Source organism: Martes martes (genome assembly GCF_963455335.1).
Source record: "Martes martes genome assembly, chromosome: X".
Classification (NCBI taxonomy): Eukaryota; Metazoa; Chordata; class Mammalia; order Carnivora; family Mustelidae; genus Martes; species Martes martes.
In genome coordinates this window covers 1,505,402-1,530,791 of record NC_137897.1, presented here as the reverse complement: position 1 = coordinate 1,530,791, position 25,390 = coordinate 1,505,402, and the positions used below count along the sequence as shown (strand labels likewise).

At 44.6% G+C, this 25,390-nt stretch overlaps 1 protein-coding gene across 4 annotated transcripts in view; it reads right to left on the bottom strand.

Moving 5' to 3' along the window:
* Positions 1-3,120: 3,120 nt before the first annotated feature.
* GYG2 (glycogenin 2) overlaps positions 3,121-25,390 on the bottom strand; it is a 36,027-nt gene continuing 13,757 nt past the window's right edge. For 2 of the 4 annotated variants that reach the window (XM_080794984.1, XM_080794981.1), the window contains exons 4-11: positions 24,465-24,639; positions 23,044-23,206; positions 22,008-22,134; positions 20,448-20,670; positions 19,050-19,181; positions 8,827-8,931; positions 7,602-7,709; positions 3,121-4,994 (exon numbers count right to left, since the gene is read on the bottom strand). In XM_080794984.1, the coding sequence (XP_080651110.1) occupies positions 4,833-4,994; positions 7,602-7,709; positions 8,827-8,931; positions 19,050-19,181; positions 20,448-20,670; positions 22,008-22,134; positions 23,044-23,206; positions 24,465-24,639 (1,195 nt within the window). In that variant the 3' untranslated portion in view covers positions 3,121-4,832. Of the gene's footprint in view, positions 4,995-7,164; positions 7,710-8,826; positions 8,932-19,049; positions 19,182-20,447; positions 20,671-22,007; positions 22,135-23,043; positions 23,207-24,464; positions 24,640-25,390 lie in introns of those variants that run through there. The other 2 variants (XM_080794982.1, XM_080794983.1) reach the window with 2 other exon arrangements.

Here is a 25,390-nt window from a genome sequence, read left to right as displayed (position 1 = left end):
AAATTAAGTGATACATCATTGCCAAACTAAATTGCTTATTGAGCAAACTTAAATGTTCCAGCTGGGTTATAAGCCTCTGGAATTTCTGCAAGAAACCTCCTGGGCTTGTTTTGTTTTTTGTTTAACTTTCCTCCTCTTTTTTCTTTCATCCTTTACGACTTTCTTGTCTGCTTCTCGGGAGTCAGAGTCTTTTTGAGTGAACCTTCCCCCCCCCCGCCCCCACAAGACACTGCAAATAGGCAACTCCACATATGTGTATTTCAATGCAAAACTGACTCAGAAGATCAGACCTGCAGCAGGGAGGCAGGGGTGGGGGAGGGAGGGCATGGGGGAAAATGCTGGGCCAGCGGGAGTGCTGCCTGCAGATACAACTGCGGAAGGCAGCTGCACAGAGCCCCAGGACGGTGATAAGGGGGAAGCATTCCAGGGGTTGGGGCAGGGCCCGGCTGATTTACAACCACACCCAACAAGCCTTACTTAATCTCCAGGGCTCTTTGTCTTTACTTGCCCTGAAACCTTGGCAACTGGTCTAACCGGTTAGACCCGCCGTAGCTTAACTAAGTGCCCCGAGGCAAAACAGACCTCTCCCCTCCACTGGCTGCTCCCAGCCAGCTAGAAACTGAGTTTTCCCCCCACAGACCTAGGTGCTGGGTCTGCAGACAAAGCAAACGGGGAGCTTGTGCGGGCAACCGCCGAACCCCCAGGACTGCCTGCCAGCTCCCGTGTCTGGCTGCCCTCCTCTCCTACATCTTTAGTGCATGCTCTGCGTGAGTGTGACCAGGCTTTGAGGGGCCTAGGGGTCTGCTTGAATATCCAAAGTAGTGGAATTTTGCAGAAAATGGTTAGCTTTGGCTGGCCCCATAGATCAGCCAGTTAAACATCGGACAGGGCGTTCACAGGCACAGTGGGCTGTTCACAAGAAAAGCACAGAGTGAGACCCTTAACCTCTCAAACCATGCTGAAGAATGAATGCCAAATCCACTAGGACTTAAATGGAATGCCAAATCCACCAGAGATGTAAATGTTAAAAAAAAAAAAGATAAAGAAAGAAAGAAAGAAAGAAAAGAAAGAACACAACTCCATAATAATGAGAGAAACCATCTAAGAAGTGGGCAAAAGATGTACAGTCATTTTACTAAAGTAGATATGAATGACTAATAAGCACGTACAAGGATAATTGGTCTGCATTTCTTTATTCAGGAGTGGCCGCCAGGAAATAGCCCGGTTCTGCTTCAACTTGTTTGCAATCCCACACCAAAGCTCATCAGCACTGAGCAGTTCAAATGCATTCAAATACCGCACAATGGCTTCAGCAAGATAAGATCAAGTGATAATACTACACTGCGTTTCTCTGAATCTACACACTTCACCCACCCAGAACAGTCACTACCTCTACAGGGGCTTCTCTCCTCCTGCCCCCAAATAATTGGTAAATATTTCCAGAGCAATAGATGTAAACACACACACACACACACACCACCTTTTATGTACCAAAATATTAGTGATAGTACACTTCAAATCACATCTCTTGGGGTCTCAACTTACACAACTGTGTACTCCTGACCTTACATAGCACAGTTTCTGGCATTGGTCTCTGTTCAGGGAATATCATATTATAGCTCTTACCCAGATGTTACTTAGAAACTCTCAGAATGTTTTGAACTACTCATTGCATAAGGACATGTCACAGGGCCTGCCCTACAGAGAACTCAATAACCATGGGATGGATGGATGGACAGATGGAAGGATGGATGGATGGATGTATGTGTGGATGCATGGATGGCTGGATGGGTGATGGATGGATGATGGATGGATAGATGGATGGATGGGTGTGTGGATGGATGGATGGATGGACTGATGGATGTGTGGATGGATGGATGGATGATGGATGGATGGATGGATGGACAGATGGATGGATGGGTGTGTGGATGGATGGGTATGTGGATGGATGGATGGATGGATGGATGTGTGGATGCATGGATGGATGGATGTGTGGATGGATAAATGGATGGATGTGTGGATGGATAGATGGATGGATGGATGATGGATGGATGGATGGACAGATGGATGGATGGGTGTGTGGATGGATGGATGGATGGATGGATGATGGGTGGATGGATATGTGGATGGATAGATGGATGGATGTGTGGATGGATAGATGGATGGATGGATGATGGGTGGATGGATGTATGGATGGATGTGTGGATGGATAGATGGATGGATGGATGATGGATGGATGCATGGATGGATGGACGGATGGATGTGTGGATGCATGGATGGCTGGATGGGTGATGGATGGATGATGGATGGATAGATGGATGGATGGGTGTGTGGATGGATGGATGGATGGACTGATGGATGTGTGGATGGATGGATGGATGATGGATGGATGGATGGATGGACAGATGGATGGATGGGTGTGTGGATGGATGGGTGTGTGGATGGATGGATGGATGGATGGATGTGTGGATGCATGGATGGATGGATGTGTGGATGGATAAATGGATGGATGTGTGGATGGATAGATGGATGGATGGATGATGGATGGATGGATGGACAGATGGATGGATGGGTGTGTGGATGGATGGATGGATGGATGGATGATGGGTGGATGGATATGTGGATGGATAGATGGATGGATGTGTGGATGGATAGATGGATGGATGGATGATGGGTGGATGGATGTGTGGATGGATAGATGGATGGATGTGTGGATGGATAGATGGATGGATGGATGATGGATGGATGCATGGATGGATGGACGGATGGATGTGTGGATGCATGGATGGATGGGGAAGGGTGGATGGATGGATGGGTGAGTGACTGGAAGACGGATGGATGGATGGATGGATGGATGGATGGATGGAATGAATGAGTATGAAACATTGAAAAACAATACTAGGAAATGGGTAGCTTCCCTAGGGAGACCTTAGAGAATTTCACACAGTGAGAAGTAAACAGTTCTACATATTTTACTTCTCCTAGCAATTCTGAAAAAAAGGTTGGTGATTTAAATTTACTGTAGGACAGACACCCATGTCCCTTCCCTCTGTTACATAGAAAATATTATTCTGATGGCTCAGAACGCACGCAAACACACACCAGAAGGGACACCATGTTGCTGTTTTAAAATTTTAATTGAAGTGCATAAGCATCCATTGAAATCAGAAGATACAGACCAGAGTGAATAACAGAAGTCTGTGTTGAACAGACACCTTAAGCCATTGAACTACTGTCCAGAAACAGGAGTTTTCCTCCCCACAGAAGCTGAACCAGACTCAAATATTCATCACCTGGACCCCTCCTCCTCAAGTATGTCAGACTCTGGCTCCTGCTTTTCATAACCCAACACCACAGCACCCAGCACCCCTGGTCTTTCCCCAGAACAAGTTTATAGTGTCACTCTAATGGTTGATTACTATCCCAACTCAATCCCTATAAGGCTATATCCATATGGCTATCTTCACTTAGCCCCAGAAGCATCATATGAGTGATGCCCAACCATACAGCAGACCATTAGCCACCCAGACATAAAGGAAACAACCCCTCTGTAACTCCTGTCTTGCCAAAAAGCTTACACCATAACTATCATCATGCACTTCCCCAGATTCCCCTACCCAAGGGCTCACCTGCTTGACACGATGTCAAAGTGGACAAACACACCTACTACATTACAGCACAGCCACCATGATGTGGTCCAAACCTGTCTGTGGGAAACACTTTGATGTTCCACAGTATGTGCATGATAAACAAACCATTCTAACTTTAAAAAAAAAAATCACATTTCCCTCTCTTTAGCATGATGGTTCCCATTTTTAGGAGGTGGCCATGAGCTGTGACACTGTGAGAGCGGTTCCAACACACTGCATGAATTCACAAAATTAGGATACTTCTGAAGATGAGGATTTCCCGTAGAATAAAGCATCCAGTCTCATAAAACTGAGGATTCTCCCCCAAACAGCAGCACTGAAATGGTCTGAGAAACATGGTGACTTGACTTGTTATTTAGGACTGAGGTAGTGATATCCAGCAGAGCACAGTCAATTGTGATGGACGGCAAACAGATCCGCCTCTACACAAAGACCCTCTCCAGATCCTGCTCATGTGAGTGAGGTGTCATCAGAACCAACCCGGGGTAAACCCTTGGGTCTCTCCAACCAAGAAGACACCCCATCTACCACGGCAGCTAGAATCTCCCTTCCATGTTAAAACCGGCATCTCTCAAGTCGGGCATCTGCCAACAGCACTTGGCAGTCCCACCAGGTTTTGCAGAAGAGAAACAACAGCTGTGTGTTGCTCAGACATGCTCCGCAAAGTCTACACGAGAGTCACCCCCAAGATGTCTGAACGTCTACCTAGTCCCCAGGGAAGGGACTTTTCATCATCGAGGCTTCCTGAGTCCTGAATACATATACTGGTGTCATTACCTTAGGGGCAGAAGAGAATCTCCAGGGATGTCCAACCTTACGTGGGATAGAGATGGTAGCATTGCCCAAGGCAGCATCTTGGAGCTCCTTGAAGCAAGACCAGAGAGCATGAACAAGGGTCAACCAGAAGTTTATCCCTGCTCCCATTTGCAGAGAAGGAATGATGTCTCAGGGAAGCCAAGAAGGCATGGATAGCTTGGATCAGCAGGGCAGGAGGGTAGGGGGGCTTTAAGCTGGGATTTTAATGGTCTACATTATTTTGTGAGGCACTCAAGTTGGTCAACCATAAAGAGAGGCACATAGTCGAACACCTGTTCCCTCTGAAGGGCCTGGAGATGTCTGTGCTCGCGGGACCATGCAACAGAACACTGCCTAACCACACACAGCACAACGTGACCCCTGGGGTTACTGCAGAAACCGGTCCAACTTCTCCTGGATGTGGGCGAACGCATCCTTCCCCATGTAATCGATGCGTCCCTCCTCCCATTTTCTCCTTCCTTCCTCGGGACTCAGCTCCTTGACCTTCTCCTCGATGGAAATCTCGAAAACAGACATGGCCAGGTCAACCTAGGGAGGACAAGCAGACGGGAGATGGTTTCTGGGGCCATCACAGGCATAACAGAACAACCGGCTTAGCGAGTGGCTCTACAAAGGAATCCCAGTTCTTCGGAGCAAAATACATGCCGAGATTCATACTCTTAGAAGATGCTTTTCCTGGCCACGTTTTGTGAAATCTTATAAAATACCAGTGTACATGTGTTCACATTTTCATAAGAAGTTTTTACCACAAACCATTTTACACACACACCTGTACCCATTTAATGCTTCTACGCGCCCAAAACCTCAATGTTTCGTTTACAATGAAATTACGTGACATCAAGAAAATGTTCGCGTTATATGAATAAAACCTACAGTGGTTTGGACAGCCTGCCAAAGCCATTTAAATAATAACCCATGGTTTTCTGCTTGCAAATGGCAGGGATTTTAATCTTCTTCAAGATAAAATACAAGAGAATATATACACACATATATGCAAACACACACACACACACACACCTTTTGTTTGGCACTGAAATGGGTCAATGAAAGTAAATACATTTGCTTTAAAAATTTCTTACCAAAGATTAAAAAAGATGTCTAAAAATACGCAGGTGCTGATAATCAAACACACACACACACTCACGCACACAGATGCTACAGGTGACACTCAGGTGTTCCCCAGATGCTGTGTGTGTCAGTGGGATGATACCACATGCCAGATGGTTACACTGGAATTTTGATGCCACTGAGCATATGGGACTTTCTACTCTGATTATTTGCAACACTGTGTTTGAAGAGTTTGTACGAATAATCTTCTACCCTTGTTCCCATTACGTTGTCTTCAAACATAGCCATCCCATTGGCCAAGGAAATAGCTAGAGTTTAAAAAAAAAAAAAAATTGTGTTCCATTAGACTTTAGCCCTTTCTTTCCTCTAAGAGCCCTTGGATTCAGGGTCAGCGTACGTCTGGGAACTAAAATTTTCTGGAATCAACAGGACCCACAAAGTCCTTTGATGTTATGACACACGATATTATACAAAATAGCGAGGGTCATCCACGGTAGAGTGGAGACACGCAACGGAGGAAAAGTCAGCTCGCCCCAGTTACATGTAGAAGTCATGGAGCGCCAGCCTCCTGGATGCTCACAAGGCCCCCTCACCAGGAGGCATCCCCTGCAGGCCCATCACCCCAGAAGGTGGGATTGTTGCCGGTACCATCCTGCCGGGAGCAGCCCTGACAGCAGGGCTGGGACTAACCTTTACAAGCCAGGCACAATCACGGAGTCTTCCAAACCACTGCTGGGTCTAACCCTACCCCCCACGTCCTGCTTTCCCAGGTGGGCACCCCCACCTCCACCTCATGGATTAGGGAAGGTAATGAGCTCGCCAACCATCCCAAAGCCACCGCACCACATGGCCGAGCTGTTAAATGACGTCTGCCCGGTAGCACGCCCATACCGCGCTACCCCCTAGCCACAGAGCCTCAAAGTCCTACCGTAGGAGCTGGATATGTTCCCCGTACCACCAGCAGAGTTTCAGAAGAAACTCCCTCAGGGACACATCTAGAGATAAGCTCAAAATACTGCATTTGGCATTTACGACATGGACAAAAGAAAAGGGAGACAAAGTGTTTTCTCCACTTTCTAGTAGTACTAGAAGTACCGCTTTTCTCCAACAGGACCTTCTAGTCAAGCTGTCGTGCAAACTAAAATATGTATTGTGCGCCATCTGGAAAATATCGCTATAAACTAAATATCTGTGTCCCCCCCAAACTTCATACCGATCCCCAACAAGATGGTATGAGGAGGGCGGCCTTTGGGAGATGGTCTGGTCATGAGGGTGGAGACCCCATGAATGGGATTAGTGTCCTTGTAAAAGGGATCCCAGAGAACTCCTTCGACCCTTGCTCTGTGCGAGGACACAGCAACAAGACGGAGGTCTATGAACCACGAAGCAGGTCTCAGCTTGACCTTGGACTTCAGGCCCCCAGAACTGTGAGACATAAATGCACCATGAGCATAAGCACCTCAGGCTATAGTAGTCAGCTAACAGCCACTCAAACAGACACATGTTCAATAGTAGCTTTCATCAGAACCCAATGCCCAGCTCTAGAGCCATATTAACTATTACGTAAAGACCCAAAGGTGTCGTTCAATCGCTGTTAGGAAAAGATCTTTTTTTTTTTTTGTATTGTTTTCATTCAACGTATCCATGGAAAGAAGAAAACGTAAGACAAGGACATCCAGAAGAGGTCGGAAAGCATGGCACACGCTATTTGGTTCCAAACGTTCGGCCCCAGATTTTTCATCATCATCGTCTTCATTTAAGACAATGGCTCACTAGGCAATCATTCCAATGCTCGCCCACCATAAGGAAGAACAACAAAGCCCCAGACCATCAATTAACTTTTGCAGAACAGTGTTTAAAGAGACAAAGGCCGTGATGATTCAGGACGGGAAAGAAAGTGACCAAGCACCCCAGGCAAATGCTGGAAAGGAGGAAGATGAATCAGAGGCAACAAGAGAGGCAGGCAGGCTGGGCATTGAGGGAGCCGTTGGTGCATGAGGACTGCCAGCCCCAGTGATGGTGGACAGCATCCAGCAGGAGGGCCCGACAAGACAATTAGGGTACCACCTCCAAAGTATCCTGAGGAATGGGGTCCCCGGTGACATCCACAGGGGGCTCCTGGCTCGGTTCCAAGATTTCCACAGATGGGCCACCTTCTGCTTTATCCGCGGGCTGCTAGAAACATAACCATTCCATCGTTAGTCTGCAGACGGCTTCAGGCACCTACAGTTTTAATCACAAGGACTGAGAACTCCACCAGGGAGAAATGAGATAAAAGGAACATGTTGGGTCGAACGGCCATTTCCATAAAGACTAGAAAGGGGAGCTCCCCTCCTCCCACCTTCTCCCGTCACACCCACCATTTCTCACACAAGATGAGAGACTGGACATTTTCATGGGATGCACCAAAGGTAATTTTTCAGACAAGGATTCAACGGCAATTCACCCCTGAATAACATGGGGTTAAGTGTACTGACCCACACACGGTTGAAAATCCACATATAATTGTTGACTCCCCCAAAACTTAACCACAAATAGCCTACTGTTGACCAAAAGCCTTACCAATAACATTAAAAAGTTAATCAACAGATATTTTGCATATTCTATATATTATATTTGCACAATCTATATATTATAGCCTGTATTCTTACAATAACGTAAGCTGGAGAAAAGAAAATGTGATTGAGTCAATTGTAAGATGTGAAAACACATTTATAGGACCGTACTGTATTTACTGAAAAAAATGTGTGTATAAGTGGACCCATGCAGTTCAACCCTGTGTTGCTCAAGGGTTATAAACTATATAGTTTATACCGAAAGCCCATGGAAGCATTTTATTACGCTCGTGTCTCAATGAGCACAGCAGAGTCTGAGCTCAACCTTCTCATGAGGCACAGTAAGAAAATCCCAAACTCCTGAGGGAAAACTTAGGAAAAACAGGGGTAGGACTCATAATCCTTCAACACTACTATTAAACATGGGTCCAAAATCCTACCAAGAAAAAATTGTTTTTTTTAAAGGGAGAATATACGTCCTGGTGATGTTACACCTTGGTCATTTCTAACTCTTCCTAAAGGAAAATGGACTAACCAAATGACCGACAGAAATTGGAACAGATACCCAGGTCCTATATAGACTGATTAATCCCAGCATGTGTTCAAGGTTGGGAAAGATCAAGGGATGAAGAAGAAAAAACACAGGGCATCTTCTTTGGTATTGGATGGACAAAGACACACCAAGAAAACAGCAGGAGGAGACACAGATGTGCGTAAGGAGTGTAAATGAGGTGTACCGAGGAGGTCTGGGTCCCTGAGGAGTCTGCACATTGGGGGGAGGGTGGCGACAATGGGTCACACCTCACTCCAGCGGATGTCTCAAGTTCAGGCCACCCTATCGTCTGTCATAAAGAAAGAAAGAAAAGGAAATTAGAACAAACCTCTTGCAAATAGCTGAAAACACCCAATCTATTTTGTTTGCCTCTGTGACACAAGGCAGCGTGACAAGGAACAGGTGCGGGGCAGGTGATGCCAGGTTCACCAATTCCAGCGTCTGCTCTTCTGTCCCCATCTTCCTTGTACCAAAGTGAAGCCACATGACGACTTCTCACCCACACCACTGGGATGCCATGTGAGTCACGTCCACCGACGCAGGACACTTTTCTTAACCCTCTTTACTCACAGGTCAGGTGAAGAACAAGATCCATCCAACCTCTTTCAAGTGGGGTGCCACGAGGAAACAAACCCTTCCAGAGAGCAACTTGAGTGACTATTTTCTCAGTGCCTCTAAGGATGGTCCACAGCTAAGATCATTCCGGGAGCACAGGAGACAATATAATGCATGGTGTGCGATGACTGGCTTCAGCAGGAAGGCCTAACTTTCTCTCAGGGAGCACAGTGGACAAGGAATGCCCTAGAAGAAGCTGGACCAGAACTCCAGGAGGATCCTGGACCCCTTGGTGACTGCCTGGAGGCCAACATGCCTTTGGCACCACAGCTGACTAGGACACAGACATAGATTTTTACCTATTTGGGGTTGTTTGTTATACAGCAAGCCTAAGCAATTCATGGTCGGGAAGCAAGTTTGTGCCCACGGCTGGGGGCCATAAATGGTTCAAAGGCTTCTGCAAGACCGTCTGCCACAGAGGCTAGAAAATATCGAGACATTTCCCAGCTGTCCCTGCAAACACACTGCAGAAATCATGTGGGCAGGCTGGGTTGCACCTGTGATAGGAAAATAGGAAATGCATCTGGCAGCCTAGTCCCCCTTGAGGCAACCAAGAAGCTGTAGGAAGATTATGAGCAGACAGTTCAGCCATGCAATGACACTGAGGAACCCATAAATGATGAGGGATTCAGGAGGGACCCTCTGAACACCACAGGCTTTCAGGAGGGACTGCACTTAAAAGGAAGACTGGAAATAGAGCAGCTCTTATAAACACAGAAGCCCAGTTTCACACCAGCTCAACCTCTGACCGGGTGTGGGCAAACCACCGCTATGAAAACTTCCTGCCAGGGGAGAAAAAAAAAAAAGAAAAAAGGGAAAAAAAAGCAATGCTTTCTGGATGATGATGGTAATATGATTCAGAGCTCCCAGTGATGTTTGTAATTTTTCCATATGCAGTGTGTTGTGTGGTATCAAAAATCAACTAGCACAGAGCTGGACAAGACCAAATGAATGAAGACCAAGAGGAAAAACAAAATCAAACCATAAGAACACATCTACATGAAATCCAGATACAAGATTGATCAGACATGGACTATAACCAAGTACAAGAAACACTTTAAATAAAGGGACAAGTTGGAGAATTCCAATGAAGTGTGGAAACCGTCCTATGAAGTATTTGATGTTTATTGGGATCAAAAACACAATAAGTGAAATTAAGTGTTCAGGATGTGTGTTTAACTGATTAAACGCAATGAAACAGAAGATCGGTTAACTGGAAAGTAGGCCAGCAGAAAGAAGCATGGAAAGACGGGTGGGAGGAGTATATAAAGAAGGGAGTCACGGATAGAGCAAACGTGGTAACAAGTTGTACCGAAGATGTAATTGGGATTACAGAGGGTAGGAGAGTGGGGAGAGGGAAGGAGAGAAAGGGGGAGACAGAGATAGAGAGAATGGGCAGAAGGAAGACAGGTCAAGCTACAAATTCCCAGTAGAAGGAATGTAAAGAGTAATAAACCCAGAGCCATAATTATAAAACAGATGACCAAAGCCCAAGACAGAAATCTTTAGAGCAGCCAGAGCAAAGAGACAAACGACCCTCACATACACACACATGAGCCTGGAAGATGAATTTTCAGAGAAATGATGGCAGTCAGAAGATTAAGAAACAACATCATCCGAGTGCCCTTGTAAAAAGAACTACCAAGTGAGCATTCTACCTCCAGGAAAATATGGCCCCACATGAAGGTTGAATAAAGGAATTGTCAGATATACAAATGGAGGAGGGAAATTTTCAGCAGGAAGCTTGAATTAAAATAAATGATAAAGGAAGTTCTTTGGGGGAGAAGACAAAGATTACTGATAGAAAGAATGAAATATGGAATGAAAATAAAATGACTAGCTAAGGGAACTTGGACTGTATAAAGTAGGTATACAATTAAAATAGACAAGAAGAGAACAAAATGTGGAGGGAAATGGACAGTTTGAAAGCCTTCTGGGGTTCTTCTATTCCCCAAAGCGGTAAAGTCCTAAATATATTACCTTATGTCAAAGTTAGGGATGAAATCTGGAATCTCCAGATAACTACTTAAAAAATAATCAAAATAATGCAAAACTGACATGTAAATAGAGGTTAAAATGGAAAAGTAAAAATACACTGATCAATCCAAAGAAAGATTAAAAAACGAAAAAACGATCTTTCAAATCGGTGAGAATGAAAAGCAAACCAAGGGACAGACTTAAACATAAATGTACTAGTAATTACATTAAATGTCAACAAACTACCCCCAGGTAAAAGGCAAAAAAGTATTCAGATAAAAAGAAGACAAAACCTCATTCTGAATGTCTTGAAGAGTTACATCTTAAACATAAGAACACAGAAAGGGGGACGGGAAACATGCAGAAGACATACCGTGTCAGTAGTAACCAAAACAAAGCTTTAATCCAATAAACTTAAATAGAAATATCTCATAACAACAGAAAGAGATGCCAAGAATATACAGTAACTTTAAATGTCTTGCTTTCTTCACAGCTTTTTTGCAGTGTCATTCCCACACTATAAATTGGACTAACCTGTACATGTTAGCAAATTTTGATACAATCAAAGAGAGTAAACACATATCATCCCCAAAAGTTTCCACAATAATCTCTCCCTCCTTCCTCCATCATCCCCAGAGAACGGTCCCTGTAAATTATTTTACATTTTCTAGAATTTGACAGAATGGAACCACATGGTATGTTTTATCTTTTGTCTGGCTTCTTCAACTCGGTATAGTTATCCTTTGCAACTTTGCTGCCTGGATCAAAAGTTCTTTCATCAAAGAGGCAACGCACAGAATGAGAGAAGACATTTGCAAATGACACTACAGACAAAGGGCTGATATCCAGGATCTATAAAGAACTTCTCAAACTCAACACACACAAAACAGATAATCATGTCAAAAAATGGGCAGAAGACATGAACAGACACTTCTCCAATGAAGACATACAAATGGCTATCAGACACATGAAAACATGTTCATCATCACTAGCCATCAGGGAGATTCAAATTAAAACCACATTGAGATACCACCTTACACCAGTTAGAATGGCCAAAATTAGCAAGTCGCGAAACAACGTGTGTTGAAGAAGATGTGGAGAAAGGGGAACCCTCTTACACTGGTGGTGGGAATGCAAGTTGGTGCAGCCACTTTGCAGAATATTGCGGAGATTCCTTAAGAAATTAATAATAGAGCTTCCCTATGACCCTGCAATTGCACAACTGGGTATTTACCCCAAAGGTACAGATGTAGTGAAAAGAAGGGCCATCTGTACCCCAAGCAATGACCACAGTCACCAAACTGTGGAAAGAACCAAGATGCCCTTCAACAGACAAATGGATCAGGAAGATGCGGTCCATATACACTATGGAGTATGATGCCTCCATGAGAAAGGATGAATACCCAACTTTTGTATCAACATGGACGGGACTGGAGGAGATTATGCTGAGTGAAATAAGTCAAGCAGAGAGAGTCAAGTATCATATGGTTTCACTTACTTGTGGAGCATAAGGAATAACATGGAGGACATGGGGAGATGGAGAGGAGAAGGGAGTTGAGGGAAATTGGAAGGGGAGACGAACCATGAGAGACTATGGACTCTGAGAAACAAACTGAGGGTTTTGAAGGGGCGGGGGGGTGGGAAGTTGAGGGAGCCTGGTGGTGGGTATTGTGGAGGGCACGGATTGCATGGAACACTGGGTGTGGTGCATAAACAGTGAATTCTAGTACACTGAAAAGTAATTTTAAAAAAATAATAAATAAATAAAAATTTCTTTCCTCTTCATTACTGAGTAGTTTTCCAGTGTATGGATGGACCACACTTTATTCATACTCTGACCAGTGGATGGACGCTTGAGTTGTGTCCCATTTTGAGCTATTACAGATCAATCTGCAGGGCACCTGGGGGGCTCAGTCAGTTGAGCATCTCCCTTCGGCTCAGGTTGTGATCCCAGGGTCCTGCGATGGAGCCCTGAGTCAGGCTCCCTGCTCAGTGCGGGAGCCCGCTTCTCCCTCTGCCTGCCACTCACCCTGCTTGTGCTCTCTCACTCTCTCTCTCAAATAAATAAAATCTTTAAAAAGAAAACCAAAAGCAAATCAATCTGCTATTTTCATATGAACATAAACATTCATTTCTCTTGAGAAAATACCTAGGAGTGGAATGGCTAGATCATATGCTGGATGTATGATGGACATTTTAAGAAATTACTGGGCAGTGTCTCACTTGCAGATGATGTAATGGTAAGTATAGAATCACCAGAAGAATCCAGAAGGAAGCTTAGCGTTCACAATGACACTATTTATCATAGCCTCACACCCCACCAAAAACCAGGAATAAGTCTAGCAAAATGTATGCAAGGTCTTTACTCAAAAAGTTAACATATTGGGAGAAATTAATAATTATTGAAAAGTAGAAATACACTAAGTCCACTGAGTGCAAGACTTAACCTTTGGTGATGTTAGTCCCTCTAAAACCCATCTATAGATTCAACGCAATCCCAGTCGAAATTCCAGAAGATTGTTTTCCAAGACACTGCAAAGCTGATCCTAATATTCATATGGGAATTTAAAGGAACTTTAGAAAAGGTAGGGAAAGAAGAAAAACGTTGAAGGACTTGCATGACCCATATTGAGACTTTAAAGTAACTGTGGCAGTATGTTACTGGTGCAAGAAAGGGAAAATAAAAAAATCGAGAATCTGGAAATGGATCCATCCACATATGGGAAAGGAAACAAAGCAGGGGGGAATGACGGTGTTGCTGATTACCTATGCCGAGTTAATGACAGACGCCCACGTAACAGTTGTGAATGTTGACCCCAAACTCATTCACTACCTAACATCCACTCCACTGGATTATACACTTACCTATAAAAGATAGAAACAATAAAAATTCTGTAAGACAACCAAAGTGATCATCTCCATGACCTTCGTTTAGAGACAGACTTCCTAAAGAGTAAACAATACATAGTCCTCATCAAGGAAATATGAAATCCTGGCTAAACTATGAACTTCTATTCATTGAAGGATGCCATGTGAGGATTCCAAAGGGAACAGAGTAGGAGAACGTATTTATACTGTACTACTGAAAAAGAACTTGTATCTGAAATATGTATAAATTGTGAAGACTCAAACTTAAAAAAAAAAAAAAAAAAGGAAACGCCACAGAAACACAATTTTGAAAATATTGGAATGAGCATTTCCCAAAGAGTCAAAGCTTGATAAGCACCTACCTAAGAACTGGCTTAAGTTAACTCAACGCCATCTCATACGTGCCAAGCAAAACCACGAGGAGATGCCCCACGTGCTCACGGGCACTTTGAAAGAGAGCTAACACCTCAAGCCATCAGGACTCCCCCACCCAACTAGGGGTGCAACCACTTGCAAAATCGTTGGCTGAATATATTAATGCAAAAGGATACACATGTGTGCCCTCTGATCTAACAACTCTGCCATTAAGGGTAATCTCTCCAAAAACGCTTAGCAAGGCCAACAAAATGCATGTATAAGGTTGTTCCTAGCGGAGTTACCTCTGTTACCCAAAACGGCAACGTGTCCACCAACACTAGAATTAAACAATACATTATATCTTGCTACAATTTGATAATATGCAGCCTATGGAATCAATGAACTGTCAAATCCCACAACAAGACGAATGGATCTCCTAAAGATGTCAAGTGAAAGACACCAGACCTGTTGGGTCCTGTTCATAAGGAGCTCAAAAGCCCTCATAAGTAAGTGGTGTGGGTCAAGGTCAGGATAGCCTTTCCTAGTGACTGGGAGGGCATGAGAAGTCTTTTGGGGGTGAGTTTCTGGATCTGGATTGTGGTGATCTAAGATTTGTTTTTTTCACTCTGAAAACGCATCAAGATGTATACTTATCACATATCACGTGCACCCCCCCCTTTTTTTACATGTATGTTATCCCTCAACAAAAAGTTTTATGAAAAATCAAAGATGTTCTAAGAAACCACAGTAAAAACAACCGATAACTTCAAAAAACTAAAGGGCATTCCTTTAAAACTTCAAAAACTTTTAAATTCCTTTAAAACTTCAAAAAACTAAAGGGCGTTTCGTTAACTTCATTTCCCAACCCACGATACTGGAGCACACAACACTTGACTATGAAGACAGTAAGTGGCAAATATTTTTTTCTCTAAAATATTAATTTATATATGGGAAGAAAATTAGACATTCAGCTTTAATTTTGAAAACTGAGACCATCCTGTCAACACTGCTGCCATCATTCGAAGGCTGCTATCTTCAATAATGATCCCAAATTCAGGACCTAGCTCTGTATATTGATAGGAATTTATGAAAATAATCTTTTTTTTTTTTTTTTAGACTGGGTTCCAGGTCTCCAAATTAAAGATCCAGAATCAATAAGTCAATACATGGCCGGTAGGTGGCAGTGATGCTTTATAATTAATTCCAAATAAGGCGTCTGCCTGGGGGTACTATCCCCCAGATACTGTGAAAGCATCCCTTCCTTTTTGGTTTTTGTTTGTTTGTTTGTTTCAAGTTTTAATTTAAATTTTAGTTAGTTAACATATAGTGTGATATTGGTTTCTGGAGTTGAATTTAGGGCAGAATCCCTTCCTTTTCAAAGCATGAGGACTTTATTGCTTTTAGAGACACATGCTTATCATCAGTCAAGCACCAAGATGTCCTCAAAAGTCCATCACCACAATGCATTATTCATAGGTGGTAGGATGGAAAGGCGGGGACAGACGGGGCAGGAACAGGAGATCGAAGGATGAACCAGATACCCCGAAACACTCTTCCTTGTATATATTCCTTTTATTCCAGCAAAGTGTTCATTGTGCTGTGGACTGCCCCCGGAACCCCCACAGCTGTTTAGGGTTGAGTCTGTATTTACGTATCCAAGTGGATTCATTTCCACCTCCAGCCCTTTCTCCAGCAGCTGCCCATTCCTGAGCTCTTTCCTGGATCCGTGTCCTCCTCTCTGGGAAACAGGACACACACAAGGGGTGCTCAGAGTACTCTGCCCAGAGCCCCCTCCCCTCTGAGTGTCCAGGACCCAGAGAAGTGAACTTGGCAGAATCTCAGACACCTGACTCCGCTCCCCCACCCTTTTCCCTTGGATCATCAGGGATAGCACCCCTCTGGTCATAATTACACATTTCAACAGACAAGAATGGTTCCCCTTTCTGCCTCTTCATGCTTGGAGGATCCCTTCTTCCTCCGAGCACTTTAATACGAATCCAAGTTGGGCATCCAGGTGGATCATCCTGTACTCCTTCCTCTGGCTGCTTCCTTTGCAATCTGCAGACACAGGTCCTTCACTGCAGGGGCCTGCTGTCTGGAAATGTTTGCGAGGCCTGGGGTGTGGGAGTGTGTAGGTGAGCTGGAGCGGGGCCAGTCCACTAGGGCTGCCAAGATGAGAGGCTGGAGTTCCACAGTTACTTGCGAGGACTAGTTGATTATCCTGAACTGAGCACACTCAACCCACCCAGGGCGTCATCTCCCCTGCACTGACCCCTAGCCTTGGGCTCAGCCTGCACTGAGCACAGCAGAATGGCAGCGCCAGGTCCCATCGACAGACCCCACTTCCTGTAGAGACACAGAAGGGTTTTCATTTTCAATGAACTTCGGTTGAAATGCCACTTGTAAGCACACAGACACAAGGACATCTGTTGTGCACATCAAAGGTTCACCAACAATAATGAAGCCCGAACTAAGGTATGAAGTAAACACCAAGAAAAGCCACAGGAATCAAGGAAATAGAAATTAATGAACCAAATATGGAGAAGACAGTTTTAGTGGAACCGAACATATTCTGGTTCTTCTGAGATAGGTACAGCATGGGCCACGGGACTCAAGTCTCCTAGAGTTTCTGCAAAATCTCTGTCTCTACTGGGCTCCTTGATTTTCAGGACTGGTGACAACCCATGGGGTCCCACGAGCGGCCAAAAGATCCAGAACCCACACTTGCTTCTGAAACAGGGTGGCGGTCCTTGGGAATGGGGTGGTGTCCATGTGATCAAGAACAGGCTTTATCAATCACGTTGAGATCATTCTTTCAAGTGATCCTTAATTCAGACAAAGCTTGGGCCCCAGCTAGCAAACAGCTAACACACACTACCAAATGATAGAACGTGATTAAAACGGGATCATCGGGAATTAGAAAGAGGGTTGATGAATGAGTCAGTGCTCTCCCGAGAAACAGATGCGATGAGACTTCCAATTTACAGGGATGTATTCTGAGAGACTGGCTCCTACAGTGACGGAGGCTGGCAGGGTCCCAATCTGCCTTCTGTAAGACGAAAGCTGAGGAAAGCCAGTGGTGATGCTCAGTTGGGTTTAAAGACCCGAAAACCAGGAGCACTAATGCGTGAGGGCAGGAGAACATGCAAATCCCCGCTGCCACACAGCAAGTCTGTCCGTCCTCTGCTTTTTGTTCAATTCAAGCCCTCCATGGGTTGGGATGAGGCCCACCCACCTTGAGAGGTGTTGGGGGGGTCCTTCTTTATTCCACCTACCCATTCAATCGCTCATGTCTTCCAGAAACACCCTCACGGAAACCCCCAGAAATGACACGCTACCATCCATCTAGGCGTCCCTTAGCCCAGTCAAGCTGATGCGTAAAATAAAAAATCAAGGTGCAAAAGGGTTTTCTGAGCAATACTTAATTGAGTCCACGGGTCTGCTAAACATTTTGTGGGAATGATGAATTTTCTTACTGATTCCGTTACAGGCGTGGCTCCTGGTGACAGAACAGGGAGTTGTACACATACCACAAGAGCTTAACAGACTGATCCTTCACATTCCTACAACAGGCAGACGCCCTGTCTTGAACTCACATGTGACACTTCCTGGGGCCACATCTGGACTGTGAGGGCACTTCCTGTACCATCAGGAGGAATGAGAAAGCAGGAAACGCTCCTTCTCTCCTTTGTTTGTCTTTACTGTACAAACCTGGGGGTCTTCTCAATTTATCTGGGTTGATGTGAAATCCAACCTCAAAGGCTATCCACAACTTGACAATGCGATTTGTTCCATTTTATAATAAAGAATAGAGTGCCGTCCACAGACACATTTGCTAAAATTTAAATACTGACTACTCCAAATCAATGAGACACAGTTTTCCCAAACCTATGTGAAGTGCATGGAAAAATATGACGTCCCACATTTGTTGCCTATCTGAGTGGCATAACACAATGCCGACTGACGACCTTGCAATTCCGGAGCTCAAAAGTCTAACATGGGTGTCACAGGGCTGACGTCAATGTGTGGGCCAAGGTGAGATCTTTCTGGCGGCTCCTGCAGACTGTCCATCTCCTGGCTTTTTCCCATTTCTCGAGGCCCCTACAGCCCTGGGTTGTGGCTGTGTTCCCCTAATGCCAGCAGAACTAGTGTATTCTCATTTCTCTCCGGCCTCTGCTTCTTCTGTAACACGTTCTATCAGTGAATCTCCCTCTGCCTCCCCTGTATGAGGACCCTCATGATGACACAGGGTCCACCTGGAAAACCCAGAATCATTCTCTGGAGGTCTTCAACCTGACCACACCTGCCAAGACCCTCTTTCCTGATAAGTAGCATGTTTAAGTTCCCAGGATTAGGACGTGCACATGTCGGTGGGGGAGCATTATTCAATGTACCTCCCGGGTCACGGTGCAATGATCTACATGAACGCAGGAGCCCCTCGAAGCTAGAGCAGACCGCACGCAGATGGGGCCATGTCCTCTCCCTCCCTGGAGGCTCCAGGAGCAGGCTCGCAGCTCTGTCTCCTTGGCGAGCCAGCATCTGACTCTCTGATTCTCCAGGCACACCTGTGTGGAGGTTGGGTTTACTTACGTCTTCTGAACGGCATCCCTTGGGTGAGGGTGCGGTGTCATCTGTGACCACAGTCTGCTCTAAAGGACCCTCAGCAGGCCAGGGCTGGCTGGACCCTGCGGCTGGTTTCGTACACAGCTCCCTGATGCCAGCCTGCACAAAGAGGGATGCACTTGGTAAGTAAGTCCTCCTTACATCTTTGTAACTAACTCTTCGGCTGCCCTGGGGACCCTAAGACCTATCCCATCCTCTTTGCGGCCAGCACTCTCCTACCCTATCATCTGCACTCAGTAAACACAAGCTTGCCCAAGGAATGCACACAGACTTAGGAAGCTGGGCCCCGAGAGCATATAAACAACCTATCCATGTTCTGAGCTGGCCATGCACAGAGCCTCATTCTCTGGAAGCAAAAGCAAGCACTCTCACACCCCACAGAGAGGAGGGACACAGAGAGCCTCCAAGCCCATGGGGCTCCTGGCTATGTGACAACTCACAGGGTAGGCTGTGATAAAACAGGGGACACGTGCTCCTTCACGAAGCTGCCACTGTTCTGGCAAGAACAACCACACGGCACACAGCTCCTAGACTGCTCTCAACTGGCCATACTTCCCAGAACTGCCTGACTGCACGTCTTAATTTCCTCTCTACACAACCTGATGCCTAGCAAACCACCCAGCAGAAAATAAGAGGCAACACAAACACAGATAAACTCCTATTCCCTTGCGTGAAATGATGGAAGAAACAGAGTCCCTCCAAAGAGAAGCAGCACCCAGCTCCACCCAACAAAAACCACGGCCAAGACTAGAGTATGGATTCCCTTCCTTTTCCCATCAATGCGATGGCTGGTGGTTAACTGTGGGGTGCTAACACACATCCTGATCATAACAATGATGAGGTAATAAAGTTTCCTGGAAACAAATTTCAGGAGGTCTTTGCATGACAGGTGTATCCACAGTAAACTAGCTACACAAACACGACTCTTTAGAGCAGGAAGGGTTACCATTTCATTTTTTAAAAAATCAAATTGGTATCAATTGAGTTTCCAAAATCCCCTTCAGCAATGCCCTCCAACAGCTACTTGAATTGATGATGTCAATTGGCAAGTGTCTCCTCGAACAACATAGTAATCAATCATCCGCAGGCACTTAGCTACAAGTGGCTCTTTTCCTGATGAAGGCAGCTAACCGAAATAATGTATTTATGCACCAACCCTCTAAATCACAGCCACATTTTGGCTCATTAAACATTCATGATTTTGAGCCAGAAAAACAACCAACCAGAGTATCTGTCATCCTTTATGAAATACAGCACGTAGAAACAGGAGGGAGCACTTCAAGAAAGTACACCGGGTATCGACTCGATCATGCAGAGCATATGCCCATTCTCAACCCCGGCTTTTAGAGGGTATCACCCGCTTACGGAGTGTCCTGGAGATGTGCGTTCTTCCTCAACCCGGAAGCTTCCATAAAGAGGCAGGATGCTGTCCTGGTAGATTTTCCACCAGAGGTTAAGGAAGGACGTCTGGTGCTGGTTGGCCAACCCGGAGCCCTCCTCCAACACCGACCCCGTCTGGGGGTTATATTTGTAGTTCCATGGTTTTGTGGGCCCCAAAAAGTGAACCACCTTCACGCTTGAACCAAATCTAAGGAAGAAACACAAAACATTCTACTTTCTACTTGGAAGTGATTCCACACTCGCGGAAATTGCCCCCAAACCACAAGCATGTCAAACACAGCAGCCCATGAATGCTTGTCTCAACCCTACTATGTAGACCTGCACTTTTTTGCTTAGAGATAATTTTTTTAAGCAATCAACATTGCGAGTATTTCGTTTTCTACCTACCAAGAAACATAATCATCACCCAGTGGGGAATTCCCTCACACTAGAAGAGTAAATCAAGAGTCTTATAAAGATGGACAATATGGTAGGTAGCCCAAAACCTCATCTCCTTAAAACAACAGGGACCCACCCCCCAAAAAATCACTTTTATAGTAGATGACCCAAGCTGCAAACAAGAAAACTGGCTTCTCTTACAAGATTCTGAATTTTCTCCTCTCAACCTTCGTCAACATTTTTTCCCCATAATCATCTTCCCATGAAATTTTAACACTACATTCACACCAAATATCCACGTTCTATATGTACAAATCTGCTTTATACATGAGGAAGAATAGGATGCTTTCAGTCCCCAAGGACCCACTTCTCCTCCTTAGAGGCAATCTGTTCTCCATTAAAAATGTGTGCTCTCCAATGATCTTTCCCTATATTGTGCTCAGATTTTTCACTTTTGTTTACAACATCATTCTCACAGCCGCGAATCTCAAACATTTTGGTCCTAGGACATCCTGACCTTCCTAAAACACACGGAAGACCAAGGGCTTCACTTTGTTCATATGGGTCCTACCCGTCTGTATTTACCACAACGGACAACAAAACTGAGAAATCTGAAAACGGATTTAATCAATTCGTTAGAAATCAATCGACCCATGAGATGTGGATGTTCCTGTGACACTTTTTCATGAAAAATAACTGTATTTTTAAAATATAGTTGTCAAAAGAATGACTTTGACCATCTCAAGAGCAGACAGCTGCTTTCTCCTATCTGTGTCTCCATTCAGTGCATTGTTTTGTTTTTTTTTTTTTTAGCACCTTGTTTAGTCATATCATGGAGTTTCTGTAAAATCCCACTGTACACTTATAAAAACAAAGAGAAGAAAAAATAACATCTTAGAAGACTTATTTTTTAAGTCATTTTGACTGTAGGCATTCGAAAGAACCATGGAGGTTTCTGAGACCACCCTTTGGGAACCACTACCATTAAGACGTAGGGTCTTGACTATCGATGATTTAAAGCAATAGGCAAGCAGAGGGATGATCTAGTTTTTTTCCAACCCAAATTCCAAAAGCTGGTAAAGATTCTAGAGACAGGGCTGCTTGAAGGCAGCAGGCATGGAAGGATAGAGAAAGTAGAGAACTTACCGTTTGAAAGCAGGGCTGTAGGTGTACGCCGTGTTACTGCTCAAGTTATAGATGAACGGCAAATGTTTGTGGATGTCTGCCGTTGACCAGCTACTGAAGAAGCTATTCAGTAAGCCTTGATCCGCCCCTAAATGGCGAACACACACCCAAGGAGGCCCATCACGGGTGGTAGAGCGCTTCAAAGAATTCAAGATGTATTTGAGGGGCTTAACCCACCTGCACGCGGGATCCCATTCTATTTCTTCTCTCTGCCCGCTACAATATGACCACTGGTCTCAAAAAGGACGGATCACCCATACCATTCATTTTGAACATGCATATTCTCTCCAAAACTTCCCACCCATAACCCAAACCATGGATAATAAACCCTCGTAGTGTCCCCCAAATTCTCGCCTCTCACAATGAATTCTATCCAGTGGCCACAGTGCTTTATGGGCAAATCCTGGTCCTTATCCACAGACGATTCTTCATCAGTCCCCTATTTTCTCTTATGGGACGACAATCCTAGCATTGTCCCCATCTATTAACGGCCCTTTAAGTCAGACATAAGCTTCTCTTTGCTTCCTAGAGTTGTTCCCTTTATGCTCTATCAGGGCCTGGCCAACTGAGGCTTGCATCCACTTTTGTAAATAAACTTTTATTGGAACACAGCCATGCTCATGTAAGTATTGTCAATGGCTACTTTCCCTCTATACCCGCAGGGTTAAATATCTGTAGCAGATTTTGTAGGATCCATGATGCTGGAAAAAGAAATCTATTATCTGGTCTTTAGAGAGAGGTCCGCCTACCCTTTTCTGTCTGGTCAGGATTGGGGAACCGTTCTTCCTACTCACCGAGGATATTTTCTTCTGTGGTTTTTCTCCGTCGTGTATTTACTTACTAACTTCACTTATTCCTGTCATTCTGTCTGGCCGTATTCTTCCACCGTATCCTTAACTGACTTAGGCCATTCATGTATCTCGGGGAAGTGGGCAGGGGCATGGGACCAGAAACAGGCCCATTTTCTTCTACCCATTTCCAGCTTCCCAGCACTCACCGTCAAAGCTGCCGTGGTCTGTGGCATGCTGCAGCAAGAGGCCGTGCGTCTCCAGAGACGGTTGGAAGACAAATACGCCACTGTTGAAACAGTCCGGCCATCCGGGATCGGGGGCTGCAGAAAACTCTGTCCGATCAAACAGCTCATCGATATTGGCTAGCACCTGGCAAAGCAGAGCATGGGGGAACCTGTAGCACACTTCTCTTACCTCCGGGATGCAGGTGACAAATGCAGCAGAAACTTGAGAATGGTCAGTGTCTAGTGACTGGAAACCTGAACCCACTTTTCTTTCTCCCTTCCTTCCTTCCTTTCTTTCTTCTTTCTTTCTTTCTCTTTCTTTCTTTCTTTCTTTCTTTTTGTTTTTCAGTTTTATGTATCTATTTGACAGAGAGGAGTGGGAGAGGGGGAAGCAGGCTCCCCGCTGAGCAAGGAGCCCAATGCGGGACTTGATCCCAGGACCCTGAGATCATGACCTGAGCCAAAAGCAGATGCTTAACAGACTGAGCTACCCAGGTGCCCCATTTTTTAGACTGACTCTTCTTTTCAGCTTACATTCAAAAGAGAAGAGTGTGTAAGACGGCTCTCTGGTTTATTTCAAGTGATTGATGGAACACCACTTCTGAAAGTAAATTATTTTCTCAAGGTTCTTAAAATCCTCGGTGGAACTCGCCTGACTGTGTATGCTCTTTAATCTACCAAATGTGACCAACGAACCTCTGAAAACACATGAAGGGAGAGGTTCACAAGTCAATGTAATACATCGGGTGCCTTCCAGAACTTGCCTACCGATTACAGACCCTCCAACACCCACTGACTTTCCAAACTGGGCTGTTTGGAAAAAAGAACACATGACTCCAATTGTGTTACTGGTCTCATTTTCCTCTGCACCTGTCCATCTTCCTATAGAGCTGCCTTGGCACAACCAAGACAAACCAGAATGCATGCCAACACCCTGACTTCGTTTTACGTTTCAACTTTCCAACGGCTGTTTTGGAAAGTAGCCATCCTAGGCTCCTACACCGCAGGTCGCTACCCCAAAGGACAAGAAGAGGATGCCTCAGCCTAAGAAGCCCGGTGTACCAGTCCAATCCAAACTATGTAAGTCAAGATGCAATCAAGGCCAAATATTTTTTCTAATTATTCTATTTTGTGTAGATAAGATCATGCGATTATAAAGCCCTCCTAGGGAAGGAGCATGCCTTCAAATCCATTAGTGTCCTGGGCAGGGTCAGAGCAGTGCTAGCATTGTGTTATAGCTCATTTCGATGCACTGAATGTCAATGCTGGCGATAGAGATGCATGTTATTTGCTAGGAATCCACATGTAAACACTAACAGCCTCCTTAAAAAGGGAAAGGCATTGTCTCTGAGGGGTTCCTTATCAAGTAGAGCATCTCGTTCTCATCATCCCCCTGTACTCACCAGAGTATCTGCATCCAGGAAGACACACTTGCTATAATGGGTGAGGGTCCAACAGTGAAGCTTGGTAAGGGTGACCCCAAGCTCAGGCCTCTTCAGAAAGGCCAGGTGGATGTAGTCTGCACTGTCGATCAGGTTCACCTCAATTACCTCATCAAACACCTTCGAGAGGATAACCCTGGAAAGACACACACTAGGTACTAGGAGAGCAAGGGAACATTCAACACAGCACATCCTATCCCTTCAAGATGACACCCCTTTACTACTCACACACATGAAGCATGGATCCAAAACATCATCAAAATCATGGCAATCTTCACGTTCAGGCTTTATTTTTCCCATGGAGTTTGCATACTTTCCACACATACTTAAACTTTACGCAAACTTGAACATCTTGACAACTGTACACAACTGTCTTAGGTAGACTGATTCCAGTCATCCCTTAGGAAGGTAATTCTTTTTGCAAATGGCATGGGCCATGGGAATGAACGCTGAGCAGGCAGAAACTGAAAGATGGCCACTACAATCTCCATCAGTTTTTACTTTATGTATTCAAAACCTACATTGTTAGTTGCATACAAGTTCAAGACTCAAATTTTGAAAGACTGTACTTTTTATCAAAATGAAACTTTCCTCTATTCCTTTTTCCTTTTTCTGTCTTTTTTTTTTTTTACTTAAGTTCTACTTCATCATAAGTTGGAATGTCTTGTGATGATGAAAAATTAAGGAAGAGCCAAAAAAAGATGAGGGCATGTCAAAAGGATACAGGGAGTCAATCAGGAATTTGAATAAGGAAGCAAATAACAAACAAACAAACAAACAGAAAACAAAAAATACACAAACATAATATAAAATGAATATTCATGGGTCCGTAATAATATCATAATTGAATAAGTAAGTAAATGAGAAAGAAGGAGTAGCAAATTCCT